A 12,781-nucleotide genomic window follows, 5' to 3' on the forward strand; every position below is an offset into this window, starting at 1 on the left:
GATTTAGTGTCTCTGGCTTTGTCTTGAGGTCTTTGATCCATTTGGACTAGAGATTTGTGCAGGATGATAAATATGGATCTATTTGTGTTCTTCTACATGTAGACATCCAGTTACACCACCACCATTTCTTGAAGATGTTCTCCCTTTTACATTGAATGTAGGATTTTAACTTCTTTATCAAACATATAGAGTCTGTAGATGTGTGGGTTTATTTCTGGCTCTTTGATTTGATCCTATCTTCTACTTTACCACTAGCAGCTTGACAACACATCTAAAAGCTCTAGAAAAAAAAGGAAGAAAATTCACCCAAGAGGAGTAGATGGAAGGAAATAATCAAACTCAGGGGTGAAATCAACAAAGTGGAAACAAGAAGAACTATTCAAAGAATTAACCAAACGAGGAGTTGATTCTTTGAGAAAATCAACAAGAGAGATAAACCCTTATCTAGACTCACTAGAGGGCACAGGGACAGCATCCTAATTAACAAAATCAAAAATGAAAGGGGAGATATAACACAGATCCTGAAGAAATCCAAAACATCATCAGATCCTTCTACAAAAGGCTATTCTCATCAAAACTGGAAAACATGGATGAAATGGACTAATTTCTAGACAGATACCAGGTACCAAAGTTGAATCAGGATCATGTTAGCGATCTAAACAGTCCCATATCCCCTAAAGAAATAGAAGCAGTCATTAATAGTCTCCCAGCCAAAAAAAAAGCCTAGGACCAGATGGGTTTAGTGTGGAGTTCTATCAGACATTCAAAGAAGATCTAATTCCAGTTCTGCACAAACTATTCCACAAAATAGAAGTAGAAGGAACTCTACCCAACTCATTCTTTGAAGCCACAATTACTCTGATACCTAAACCACAGAAAGATCCAACAAAGATAGAGAACTTCAGACCAATTTCCCTTACGAATATCGATGCAAAAATACTCAATAAAATTCTTGCTAACCGAATCCAAGAACACATTAAAGCAATCATCCATCCTGACCAAGTAGGTTTTATTCCAGAGATGCAGGGATGGTTAATATATGGAAATCCATCAACGTAATCCATTATGTAAACAAACTCAAAGACAAAATCCACATGATCATCTTGTTAGATGCTGAGAAAGAATTTGACAAAATCCAACAGCCATTCATGATAAAAGTCTTTGAAAGATCAGGAATTCAAGGCCCATACCTCAACATGATAAAAGCAATCTACAGCAAGCCAGTAGCTGACATCAAAGTAAATGTTGAGAAGCTGGAAGCAATCCCACTAAAATCAGGGACTAGACAAGGCTGCTCACTTTCTCCCTACCTATTCAACATAGTACTTGAAGTCCTAGCTAGAGCTATTTGACAACAAAAGGAGATCAAGGGGATACAAATTAGAAAAGATGAAGTCAAAATATCACTTTTTGCAGATGATATGATAGTATATATAAGTGACCCTAAAAATTCCACCAGAGAACTCCTAAACCTGATAAACTGCTTTGGTGAAGTAGCTGGATATAAAATTAACTCAAACAAGTCAATGGCCTTTCTCTACACAAATAATAAACAGGCTGAGAAAGAAATTAGGGAAACAACACCATTCTCAATTGTCACAAATAATATAAAATAGCTTGGCGTGACTTTAACTAAGGAACTGAAAGATCTATATAATAAGAACTTCAAGTCTCTGAAGAAAGAAATTAAAGAAGATCTCAGAAGATGGAAAGATCTCCCATGCTCATGGATTGGCAGGATCAACATTGTAAAAATGGCTGTATGCCAACAGCAATTTACAGATTCAATGGAATCCCCATCAAAATTCCAACTCAATTCTTCACCGAATTAGAAAGAGCAATCTACAAATTCATCTGGAATAACAAAAAACCTAAGATAGCAAAAACTCTTCTCAAGGATAAAAGAACCTCTGGTGGAATCACCATGCCTGACCTAAAGCTGTACTACAGAGCAATTGTGATAAAAACTGCATGGTACTAGTATAGCGACAGATAAGTAGACCAGTGGAATAGGATTGAAGACCCAGAAATGAACACACACACCTATGGTGACTTGATCTTTGACAAGGGAGCTAAAACCATCCAGTGGAAAAAAGACAGCATTTTCAACAAATGGTGCTGGAACAACTGGCAGTTAACATGTAGAAGAATGCGAATTGATCGATTCCTAACTCCTTATACTAAGGTCAAATCTAAGTGGATCAAGGAACTGCACATAAAACCAGATACAGTGAAACTTATAGAGGAGAAAGTGGGGAAAAGCCTTGAAGATATGATCACAGGGGAAAAATTTCTCAGCAATGGCTTGTGCTGTATGATCGAGAATTGACAAATGAGACCTCATAAAATTGCAAAGCTTGTTTAAGGCAAAGACACCGTTAATAAGAAAAAAAGGCCACCAAAAGACTGGGAAAGCATCTTTACCTATCCTACATCAGATAGGGGACTAATATCTAATATATATAAAGAACTCAAGAAGGTGGACTGCAGAAATAACATAACCCCATTTAAAAAGGGAGCTCAGTGCTAAACAAAGAATTATCACTTGAGGAATACTGAATGGCTGAGAAGTACCTGAAAAAATGTTGAACATCCTTAATCATCAGGGAAATGCAAATCAAAACAGACCCGAGATTCCATCTCACAGGAGTCAGAATAACTAAAATCCAAAATTCAGGTGACAGCAGATGCTGGCGAGGATGTGGAGAAAGAGGATCACTCCTCCATTGCTGGTGGGATTGCAAGCTTGTACAACCACTCTGGAAATCAGTCTGGCGATTCCTCAGAAAATTTGACATAGTACTAATGGAGGACTCCACAATGCCTCTCCTGGGCATATATCCAGAAGATGTTCCAACTGGTAAGAAAGACACACGCTCCACTATGTTCATAGCAGCCTTATTTATAATAGCCAGAAGCTGGAAAGAACCCAGATGCCCCTCAACAGAGGAATGGATACAAAAAATGTGGTACATTTACACAATGGAGTACTACTCAGCTATTAAAAAGAATGAATTTATGAAATTCCTAGGCAAATGGATGGACCTGGAGGGCATCATCCTGAGTGAGGTTACCCAGTCACAAAAGAATTCACATGATATGTACTCACTGATAAGTGGATATTAGCCCAGAAACTTAGAATACCCAAGATACAAGATATAAAACACATGAAACTCAAGAAGAATGAAGACCAAAGTGTGGACACTTTGCCCCTTCTTAGAATTGGGAACAAAACACCCATGGAAGAAGTTACAGAGACAAAGTTTGGAGCTGAGAGGAAAGGATGGAATATCTAAAGACTACCATATCCGGGGATCCATCCCATAATCAGCCTCCAAATGCAGACACCAGTGCATACACTAGCAAGATTTTGCTGAAAGGACCCTGATATAGCTGTCTCTTGTGAGACTATGCTGGGGCCTAGCAAACACAGAAGTGAATGCTCACAGTCAGCTATTGGATGGAACACAGGGCCCCCAGTTAAGGAGCTAGAGAAAGTACCCAAGGAGCTAAAGGGGTCTGCAACCCTATAGGTGGAACAACAATATGAACTATATTATTTGTGACTATTAAGAAGGGTGTTGTTTCCCTAATTTCTTTCTCAGCCTGTTTATCCTTTGTATACAGAAAGGCCATTGACTTGTGTGAGTTAATTTTATATGCAGCTACTTCATTGAAGCTGTTTATCCGGCTTAGGAGTTCTCTGGTGGAATTTTTAGGGTCACGTATATATACTATCATATCATCTGCAAAAAGTGATATTTTGACTTCTTCCTTTCCAATTTGTATCCCCTTGATCTCCTTTTGTTGTCTAATTGCTCTGGCTAGGACTTCAAGTACAATGTTGAATAGGTAGGGTGAGAGGGGACAGCCTTGTCTAGTCCCTGATTTTAGTGGGATTGCTTCCATAAAATACCTTGGCGTGACTCTAACTAAGGAAGTGAAAGATCTGTATGATAAGAACTTCAAGTCTCTAGAAAGAAATTAAAGAAGATCTCAGAAGATGGAAAGAACTCCCATGCTCATGGATTGGCAGGATCAACATTGTAAAAATGGCTATCTTGCCAAAAGCAAACTACAGATTCAATGCAATCCCCATCAAAATTCCAACTCAATTCTTCAACGAATTAGAAAGGGCAATCAGCAGATTCATCTGGAATAACAAAAAACCGAGGATAGCAAAAACTCTTCTCAAGGATAAAAGAACCTCTGGTGGAATCACCATGCTGGACCTAAAACTGTACTACAGAGCAATTGTGATCAAAACTGCATGGTACTGGTATAGTGACAGACAAGTAGACCAATGGAACAGAATTGAAGACCCAGAGATGAACCCACACACCTATGGTCACTTGATCTTTGACAAGGGAGCTAAAACCATCCAGTGGAAGAAAGACAGCATTTTCAACAAATGGTGCTGGCACAACTGGCGGTTATCATGTAGAAGAATGCGAATTGATCCATTTCTATCTCCTTGTACTAAGGTCAAATCTAAGTGGATTAAGGAACTCCACATAAAACCAGAGATACTGAAAATTATAGAGGAGAAAGTAGGGAAAAGCCTCTTAGATATGGGTACAGGGGGAAAATTCCTGAATAGAACAGCAATGGCTTGTGCTATAAGATCAAGAATCGATAAATGGGACCTCATAAAATTGCAAAGCTTCTGTAAAGCAAAAGACACCGTCAATAAGACAAAAAGGCCACCAAAAGATTGGGAAAGGATCTTTACCTATCCCAAATCGGATAGGGGACTAATATCCAATATATATAAAGAACTCAAGAAGGCGGACTCCAGAAAATCAAATAACCCCATTAAAAAATGGGGCTCAGAGCTGAACAAAGAATTCTCACCTGAGGAATACCGAATGGCAGAGAAACACCTGAAAAAATGTTCAACATCCTTAATCATCAGGGAAATGCAAATCAAAACAACACTGAGATTCCACTTCACTCCAGTCAGAATGGCTAAGATTAAAAACTCAGGTGACAGCAGATGTTGGCGAGGATGTGGAGAAAGGGGAACACTCCTTCATTGTTGGTGGGATTGCAAGCTTGTACAACCACTCTGGAAATCAGTCTGGCGGTTCCTCAGAAAATTGGACTTAGTACTACCGGAGGATCCCGTAATACCTCTCCTGGGCATATATCCAGAAGATGTCCCAACCGGTAAGAGGAACACATGCTCCACTATGTTCATAGCAGCCTTGTTTATAATAGCCAGAAGCTGGAAAGAACCCAGATGCCCCTCAACAGAAGAATGGATACAGAAAATGTGGTATATTTACACAATGGAGTACTACTCAGCTATTAAAAGGAACGAATTTATGAAATTCCTAGGCAAATGGATGGACCTGGAGGGTATCATCCTGAGTGAAGTAACCCAATCACAAAGGAACTCGCACAATATGTACTCACTGATAAGTGGATAATAGCCCAGAAACTTAGGATACCCAAGATATAAGATACAACTTGCCAAGCGCATGAAATTCAAGAAGAACGAAGACCAAAGTGTGGACACTTTACCCTTTCTTAGAAATGGGAACAAAACACCCATAGAAGGAGTTACAGAGACAAAATTTGGAGCTGTGACGAAAGGATGGACCATCTAGTGACTGCCATATGCAGGGATCCATCCCATAATCAGCTTCCAAATGCTGACACCATTGCATACACTAGCAAGATTTCGCTGAAAGGACCCAGTTATAGCTCTCTCTTGTGAGACTATGCCGGGGCCTAGCAAACACAGAAGTGGATGATCACAGTCAGCTATTGGATGGGTCACACGGCTCCTAATGGAGGAGCTAGAGAAATTACCCAAGGAGCTATAGGGAACTGCAACTCTATAGGTGGAACAACAATATGAACTAACCAGTACCCGGGAGCTCTTGTCTTTAGCTGCATATGTATCAAAAGATGGCCTAGTCGGCCATCACTGCAAAGAGAGGCCCATTGGACTTGCAAACTTTATATGCCCCAGTACAGGGAACGCCAGGGCCAAAAAGGGGGAGTGGGTGGGTAGGGGATTGGGGGGTGTGGGTATGGGGGACCTTTGGGATAGCATTGAAAATGTAAATGAGGAAAATACCTAATAAAAAAAAACCAATATGAGCTAACCAGTACCCCCCATAGCTCGTGTCTCTAGCTGCATATGTATCAGAAGATGGCCTAGTGGAAAGAGAGGCCCATTGGTCATGCAAACGTTATATGCCTCATTACAGGGGAATGCCAGGGCCAAGAAGTGGGAGTGGGTGGGTAGGGGAGTAGGGGGGGTATGGGGGACTTTTGGGATAGCATTGGAAATGTAAATGAGGAAAATACCTAATAAAAATTTTTTTTTAAATGATCTCCTGGCTAGAGAGATGGATGAACAGTTAATAGCACTTGTTGCCCTTGCAGAGGACCTGGGTTTGGCTCCCAGCAACCATAAGGCATACAACTTTATGGATAATTCCACCTAGTTCCAGAGGTCTTGATTAGTTTTCTGGTCTACATGGGTGCTGCTTGGATGTGGTTCATAGACATACATGTAGGCAAAATTTTCAAATAAACTATATATGTAGTTTTTAAAAATTCTAAAAAAGTTAAAGATACAAAGAATAATAAATAGAAAGTTTCTTCTGAGAGTAAGATAAAATGTCCAAAGTGAATTTGGAAATAGTAACCCCATTCTGTGACTATCCTTAAGACTGTCAACATGTACCATAATAGTGAAGATTATAGTGTGTGCATTTTCTTTTAATCAGGCTGTTACTTTTTACAATGGAAGTAACATAAAAATTATCAACTTCATCAAATAAATCTTAGAGACTAAGACATGACCGAGAATGGACTTTTGGGATACTCATTCTTATTTAATAAACAAACTTTCTCATTTTAAAGGATTTTTTTCAAGTCAGTTTAATCAATAGCTGAGTATATTTGGCAAATTAATACTCAGGTTAATTAATCAGTAAATCAGTTACTTCATTACAGTAATACAGGCTTATTTTCACTTGATATGAATCTTGATAGTAAAGTATCAGAAATGTTGCTACATCAGGAATTCTTAATTAATGAATATCCTTTATGTATCACACAAAGGACACATTCTTTGTGATAGAATATGTTCTTCTACACGTAACATTGGGTTTTCCTGTGAACACCAAACCTCCACTAGCAGTCCGTGGACAGTTGGGACTTTGTGAATGGCAATCATAGGTGCTGCATCTTGAACCATCATAATTACTCTGTACATATTCTAGGTTTGCTACTTTCATTACCAGCTTGACACACCTATAGATCTACTTCTTTCTTAAACAAACTATATTCTATCTTCCTCATGCATGTATCATTGTATTATTTGTTATAAATTTTCTTTCAAAAATTTTGTGCACACATTAACCTGAGAGAAAGTTTATAACAGGTTATTTATTAATCACTGAAACAGTGGGAGGGTATGGTTCCACTTACACTACGCTAGTCCTTCTTTTGATGGAGATACTAGCAAGACTCTTTCTCTAAATTTCAAAGCCCAAAGAAGATACTGCAGCAAGGACTAAGAGATCAGAACCAGAAGAGGTGTAAGATCATTTCAAACTGATAATAATGATGTGTAATACCTTAATTTTTACATATTACACGATGATAAACAAGAATGACTATAGATAATACTGCTGAAGAAAGGCTATTACTGTTCCAATGGACCAGAGTATGTTGAAAATGTGAAAGCCATCAGAACACACAGCACTCATATTAAGTCATGTGTTTATAACAGGTATCTAGTAGAAATTCCAAACACCCACCATTCTGCAACTAATTTTAAGATATCAACTATAAAACTGAATAAAATGTTTTTCATACATTCATCATCTATATTTGACTCAGAAAAAAATTATGAAGAATCTCTAGAAAATCATTGGCAAAGGAAGAAATTGTTCCAAATATATAAAGATATATTTTTAAGAAAGGAGAATAAATCAGTACCTATCATTTATCATCTATCAGTGTATATTTTCTGTTACCTCATCAATGTATCATTTATTCATCTATTATCTATGATCTACTGACCTATAATACATCTCTCTATATAAAAGATTTACCAATAGTCTCTTTCTATATTTATATGTATATATGGACAGAGTGGCATGAAATTACTTTGCTATAATTGCTTGCATGAACATTGTTTTAATAGTTTATGTTCCATAGATAAAATTGAAGATCATAAATCCAACATACAATTATTTTAAAGGCTGCAAGTAGTTCAAAGGCTTTTCATGCATTCTTGAGTGACCGTTTTGGTACCTATTTCTCCTGCCACCTGATGCATATTACCTTTGTTGCTGCGTCAAAGCAGATGAAGCCTGTGCTGAAGTCAATAGTGAGGCCCATTAAGTGACTCTCCAACACACATGCATAGGTCTTGCACTGGAGAAAACAAAGAATATTGGTAGTTTCCATGTGGCTTATATAAACTCATTATCAAAGGGAATATGAGATCTAATCTCTATGAATGTAATACTAGTAGCTGACTAGAGTATGGCTCAGTAGTAGAATATATTCCTAACATGAGTAAGACCCTAGGTTTGATCCACAGCATTATAATTTTACTTGTAAATATTTTGTAACGATAAATAAATATGAATACTGAAACAGGAAAATATCATAAATAAGATATGAACTAACATGGATCTTATGTACAACCTAACACATTGTTATATCTGGTCGTCTAGTTGTATTTGAGTTTGATTTCAAGCTACATAGCAGTGAATTATATGAACAATAATCATAATTCACATATGAGGGAGCTAATTTTTTTCAGCAATTTTCAAATACCAATGCTCATAATGCATTTGTTTGTATTAAATTCATTCAAAGTATATTGTCTCTCACAAATACCTATAATTATCAAATTGCTTTTATGAGACTGTTATATTCAAATGATTAAAGCCTAGTTTGCATTAAAAAATTTATAACCATGACAAAATATTTATTTGAAGTTAAAATAGTAAATTAGAAGGCATAATTATTGGGCATTGAAAGCTCGTGCTTAGGTATAATTGCATTTGCTAAATACGTAGATATCTTAGATAGCTGTATTAAGCCATTAGTAATTTATGAAAACTAATATCAACATTAAGGATCATTTTAGGCTACATTGTTTACTTTTAATTTAGGCTTAATTATTTGCTATTTTCATGTATGGCCATTAAAAGAAAGATTTCAGGTGAAAATGCATTATAGAACATCCAAATTTTCTCATTAAGTTGAACATTGCAAATTAAGTTACATTGCCTCAATAATCATTAAACGGAAGCAAATAAATAGGATAAGTTGAAGTCAGCTAAAAGTTTACTTTATAACGTATAATGTTAAGAGATGTACTGAGTGCATTTTATACACTTAAGTAAAGAAACACTTATTTATTGTATAGTTACACTATCTATTTACTAAAACATGGATTTCAGTGTAAAATAAGTGATAACCAAAATTATTCTTTTAGGAAAGCTCCAAGATAAATTGCTTGGCAAGATTTGTTTATAAGTATATATTAAATAACATCCATAGATAAATATACATAGGATAAATATTTTAAATGGCCCTTGGAACTAAATTTCTACCACCAGATTAAATAAGGAATCAATCCATAGTAACTTTATGTGTAATAACTTTTTGAAATTAGTATATTCTCCATCATTCTAAAATAAGTAATTGTTGAACTAGATTACAGTTATGAAACAAATGTTCTTTACTGCCAAAATTCACTGACCTGGGAAAATAATAAAGTCAGTGAAATTACCCTAAGTGAACCTCACATTATTTCTTTTAATCTAGGATATGTAACATTTTATTTATAACTTGTGTATTTTATAGCTTAATATTCACTACATTTTCTAAAGTTTAATTGTAACTTTAAATGATCACATTGAATATACTCAAAGTGTTTGCTTTCATGGATCATCCTTTCAAATAAATATGCTAGTATTTATACTTTTATTAAAGGTATAAAATAAAGCATAAAATAATAAATAGACACATTTGAAGGTAGAGAACATTGTTTTGTAGTCCTTATAATATAAATATATTTCAAAACAGTTTTGAGTTCTTCAGTAGTATTAATCACATTATAACATTCTCATTTTCTGCCTATTTATTTTATTATGTTGAGACAGCATATCATGCAGCACAAACTGGAATCAAATTGCCTTAAATAGCTGATGATGACAGTTAACTACTTCTCATGCCTTTACCTCCCAATTGCTGGGATTATAGGCATATACTATAAGGCCCAAGTCTAATTTTTACCAATGTTAACAAAACAGACATTTGTTATTTCAAAATTAAACAATATTCATCATGTTAGTGTATTCACATTTTCAAATAACAAAATGATATATCCAAACATTTCAACTAACTTCACCCTCTTTTAGTTTCATATCTGTCATATGTGTTTGAAAAATAAGTATCCACGTATGATGGTACTTGAACTATGAATCTATTTCAAGGGGTAAGAACCTAATTAACTTCAAATTTCCCTGTAACTTGTTCCAGACCAACCATAGAACCAATTCTATGAGGTATTGTATTTCAACTTCTCATGTAGTCAAGAGACAAAAGGTTCTATGAATTCTGATCTAGATATAGCTTCACATTGGAGTACTACAATTTAGTAAATACTCACTGGACACTTGTGATTTGCAAAATGTATTAAATTTCAACACATACAGAAATAAAATAAATCACCTTATGACAAAAAGTTCATCCAGTGTTAGGATATGAGTCATACAAAGAAAACAGTGAAAGTGGTCTTCTTTGCTTCAGGGGAAAGAAGGAAGTCCACAGTTATGGAAGGCATCTGGTAGAAAGTCCTACAAATCATGGGATGTCCCAGAAGCAACCCTTGGAGAAAGCCTCACATACTATGCATAGACTTAAAATGCACTGATGAAAGAGAGGCTTCTAGCACCTAGGTGACCAGGTCTGTTCAATAGGAACAACTTTGTAAATAGTAAACTACAGCCAGAACGTTTTCTGTATAAGATTCAAGTTATAGTAATATTTGATAGGAAGTAGCCTACAAAGGCAAAAAAAAAAAACAAAAAACAACAAAAAAAAAAACAATGATTATTCAGATATGGCTAATTATCCATTTTGCAATAACGGTTAAACACTGGATGCATTTGATATGGAGGTCAAGCTCACAGAACTGGGCTTACATCTTCTGAGTACTCTAGTAAGGGGCTACATTTCTCCAAGTGCCCACCTACTGAACTCCACAGACTCTCACCTGTATGCGCTCCACTTCAAGAAAGGTGGCTGTTTGGAAGGCTCGTTCCCATTGGGCAAGGTCACTCTCTAGCTCCACAGAGAAGTAGAGGTCCTCCCCACACTCAGACTGCATAGTGAAGCAATGTTTCCGCCGATCCAGCAGGTCACTGTCCTGATGAAAACCTGGAGTTACACAGGCTGGCATACATCAGTTCCTACTCAGCACAGCAAACATCTACTAACACTGCTCAAAACCAAGTTTAGGCTCCACGTAACCATTAAGTCTTAATTAAGAAATTAGGAGTGTATACCTAACACACCATTTCCTTTTGTAACTTTTGATGCCCATCCACCAGAAGAGACCCTAGGTTCAGCTCGAACTAACTAAGGAATAACCACAGTGCTGAATATACAAAACATCTCTTTGATTGCAAAACACACTTATATAACCCCAAACTTTTTTGCAAAGCTGTCTGTACACAGAAATGAAGATATTGCCGCCTCTTATAGGCAATAAAGATTTTTACTGAGATGATTTTGAAATCATTTTAAAACGATGAACATAGGAAATTGGGGAAAAAATGAGTATAGTTTATCTACACCAATTACACTGTATTACAACCCACCCTCCACCCCCCCAAACATTTCACTGTGTCAAATGATTTTGCTCCTAGAAGATTCCTGGTTTTGCCTCAAGTTTTACACTAAGGTGTTTACCTATTCCAAAACATTTCAATTCCAATGTGCTTTCCAAATTCAAAGACTCTAATAGGCTAAAAAAACACAGTGACATGTTTAAGTAAGGGGATAACAGGATATACTACTTTCTAAAATATATGATTTGAAATATATGTTGAGTTTACTGAAAATTGCAAAAAAGCCTAGTCACTGGTACTTTGACATATTCTTTGACAGAGAGAGGAATATGTGCAAATGGCTCATCACTAAGCAGTGGAAGTGGATCAAGTCCTTAGCTTTGGCAATAAATTTTAAAAGAATATCTAACTTCCTTGCATCCAAATCTTATAAGTACACACTGGAAGAATAAAGGCAGTTATTCCAGTATTGTAGAAATAGCTCTGACAATTATTATCAGTAAACTTTGAGAGAGCTAAGAAGATGACCTATGATTCGTCTAAGGGGAAAACACTGAAGACACACTGTGAACACAGCAAAGAGATAAATAGATGGAAAAGGGCTTTTGGTGATTTTGAGTGAATATTGTATCTGGGTAGTGTTTCCATGGAAGATATTAAATAAAAACAGCCACAAATATGATGGCACAAATTATTATGGGTGTGAATACAATCTTTATAGATTGGGTAGGTAACAAACATTAATTGAACAGGGGATGAAAATGGGATTGATACTTAACAATGTTTAACATAAAGAGCAAGATTACTCTTCCAGAAAAGGAACAGCAGTGGCAGAGGCCAGAAGTGACGATTGGACTATCCAGAATCCCATGACAAAAGTAGAGAAATACCAAGGACTCCCATGCTAGGAGATGAGGTCACTGGTCAGGCACTGATTT

General features: G+C 36.3%; 1 protein-coding gene across 12 annotated transcripts in view; it reads right to left on the bottom strand.

The window, feature by feature from the left end:
* Sntg1 (syntrophin, gamma 1) overlaps window positions 1-12,781 on the bottom strand; it is a 941,919-nt gene that overhangs the window by 76,975 nt on the left and 852,163 nt on the right. For 11 of the 12 annotated variants that reach the window (XM_006495573.4, XM_017312321.2, XM_006495572.3 and 8 more), the window contains 2 exons: window positions 11,267-11,419; window positions 8,314-8,406 (listed from right to left, as the gene is read on the bottom strand). In XM_006495573.4, coding sequence (XP_006495636.1) covers window positions 8,314-8,406; window positions 11,267-11,419 — 246 coding nt within the window. Of the gene's footprint in view, window positions 1-8,313; window positions 8,407-11,266; window positions 11,431-12,781 lie in introns of those variants that run through there. The other variant, XR_001778003.2, reaches the window with a different exon arrangement.

Source organism: Mus musculus, chromosome 1 (genome assembly GCF_000001635.26).
Source record: "Mus musculus strain C57BL/6J chromosome 1, GRCm38.p6 C57BL/6J".
NCBI lineage: Eukaryota > Metazoa > Chordata > Mammalia > Rodentia > Muridae > Mus > Mus musculus.